The sequence below is a fragment of the Mus pahari genome, chromosome 14 (genome assembly GCF_900095145.1).
Source record: "Mus pahari chromosome 14, PAHARI_EIJ_v1.1, whole genome shotgun sequence".
NCBI classification, from domain to species: Eukaryota; Metazoa; Chordata; class Mammalia; order Rodentia; family Muridae; genus Mus; species Mus pahari.
The window spans coordinates 66,818,872-66,820,864 of record NC_034603.1 but is presented as its reverse complement, the minus strand read 5'-3'; the positions used below and the strand labels follow the sequence as shown (position 1 = coordinate 66,820,864).

General features: G+C 44.5%; 1 protein-coding gene across 1 annotated transcript in view; it reads left to right on the top strand.

The window, feature by feature from the left end:
- Positions 1-1,396, top strand: part of LOC110331938 (keratin, type I cytoskeletal 26) — a 9,469-nt gene extending 8,073 nt beyond the window's left edge. Inside the window, exon 8 of the mRNA XM_021212818.1 lies at positions 103-1,396. Coding sequence (XP_021068477.1) covers positions 103-254 — 152 coding nt within the window. The 3' untranslated portion in view covers positions 255-1,396. The remainder of the gene's footprint in view (positions 1-102) is intronic.
- The last annotated feature ends 597 nt before the right edge of the window (positions 1,397-1,993 follow it).

Here is a 1,993-nt window from a genome sequence, read left to right as displayed (position 1 = left end):
AAAAAAAAAAAAAAACAAGCAGTCTTTAAGCACATACCTGCCATGACTAGGTACTTTCCCCTGTTAAGACTGACTGCTGAACTTTCCCTAACTTCATTTTAGACTCAGCAGAAGAAACATTTGCCAGAACAGTGGCTGAAGAGCTAGATCAACTTGGCAACCTCCTGTCCCTGAGAGTGCACTCCGTGGAAGAAAAATCCTCTAAGATCAGCAATATCACCATGGAGCAGCGGGTGCCTTCCAAAGCCCCATAGTGATGGCAAGATCATTCATCAAACAAAAAAGCTGCCCCTGCAGAATCCCTTAGGTCAAGTAGCGCAAGAAAATCATCCATGCCTGTTCCTACAAGTCAAACGACTAGACTCAAGTTTCCTTTTCTTCTTCCTCTTCCTACAATGTCTTGGGCGATGCAAACGGAGGCACCAGGACACTTGGCTTTGACAGAGAAAGGAATTTCATGGACAGACAATATGAAGCAGAGTTGGAGATTTATTAAAAAGCCATTTTTAACTTAGATCTAAAGCACAGGGGTCGGTAGAGAGGTGTTTGGGACAGGGGTGAGACATACCCAAGCATCAGTGTGGGCTTCTCCTGGGAAAGTCACACTTAGGTATCTTTATCAAAGATATATATGGAATTTTGGTACCTCTCAAGTTATATCTCTAAAGGTTACAGGAAACGGCCCTCTCATTTCTTCAATATTGCTCGAAGGGTGCAGCTCAGAAGAAGGTTTAAACTTAAAAATAGTTTCCTTCAGTAAACAGGTTGTAAGATAGATTGGCGGAGGTGTGGTTCAGACGAAGAAGTGTTAGAAACTCAGAGTAATGTGTCATGCTGGTCCTGAGGAAGTACGGTTTAGCTCGATGGGTGTCTCTGGAGAAGTTTGTTTATGTGTACTGTGTCTGTGGTATACTACGTCGCAGGCCATTTGGGCTGCACCGGACATTTCTGATGGGATTTCTAATGTTTCAGGTCTTTCTCAGGAGAAGAGTCGGGTCAGACTCTAGGATGAAAGGCCTAATGGTTTTCATCCTTTTCTTCCCATGTCACAATAAAGTTCCTATCTGTCTGCGCAGCCCAGTGCTATGGTGAGCCTTTCCAAGAAAGGGGACAACCTCAGTAGCCTTTGATTTTATTTTGTGAACCTTTGTGCATTCCATAAAGAGCTCTTCTGTTGCTAATTAGTTTTAAATATCTGCTTCTTTTCCATGTCCACAGCTGATCCCCATAAGACTATGCCAAGGATGTAACAAGAAAACACAGTGCTTCACCTCAATGTCACATTTGCCTCGATAACAATAGAAAGGACACTGGTCCTAACCTTGGGTCCTAAATCCCAGTTTGCTGTGTAAATGACCTCTTTGATCTTCTATGGGTATTAATGTATCCATGGCTCGTTACGGTTCGTGCACGCTTCTGATGCTTAGAAGGATGATCAGGGGATGGTTTTGAACCTGGTTAGGTCTCCTTCCACTTTGGAATGTATGCGTCTTTCCCTCCAGCCCCACAGCAATGACGAAGCAAGCCTAGAACTCAAGCAGGGTGTCTCACTGACAGCCTCTGTGCACAAGACCATACCTGACACTATGTAGTGAACAACCCTTAACAAAGAAACTCACAACTCAGCAAAGCACAGAGAATAAATGTCCATGCAGTATTCAGTCATAAATGGAACATCTATATCACATCCCTGGATCCAAAGTTCAGGGACCATCTCAGAAGATAAGGAAAGACTCTAAGAGCCAAAAGCCATGGAGGACCAGACTGAAACAGGCAGGACCACTGCACCCATGAATTCACAGCAGCTGTGGTTGCCCACACAAGATGAACACAGCATCAAGCCAGTCAACAAACATGAATGAAGCAGGGAGGGATTCACAAGCCCCCCACCCTTAGCTAAGGCAGTACTGACAGTTGATGGCTTCCAGGAGTAGGAGAGTCAGTTTTCTTTTGAGGGTGTGACCCTTGTTAAGTAGACCATTTCCAGTGGGTG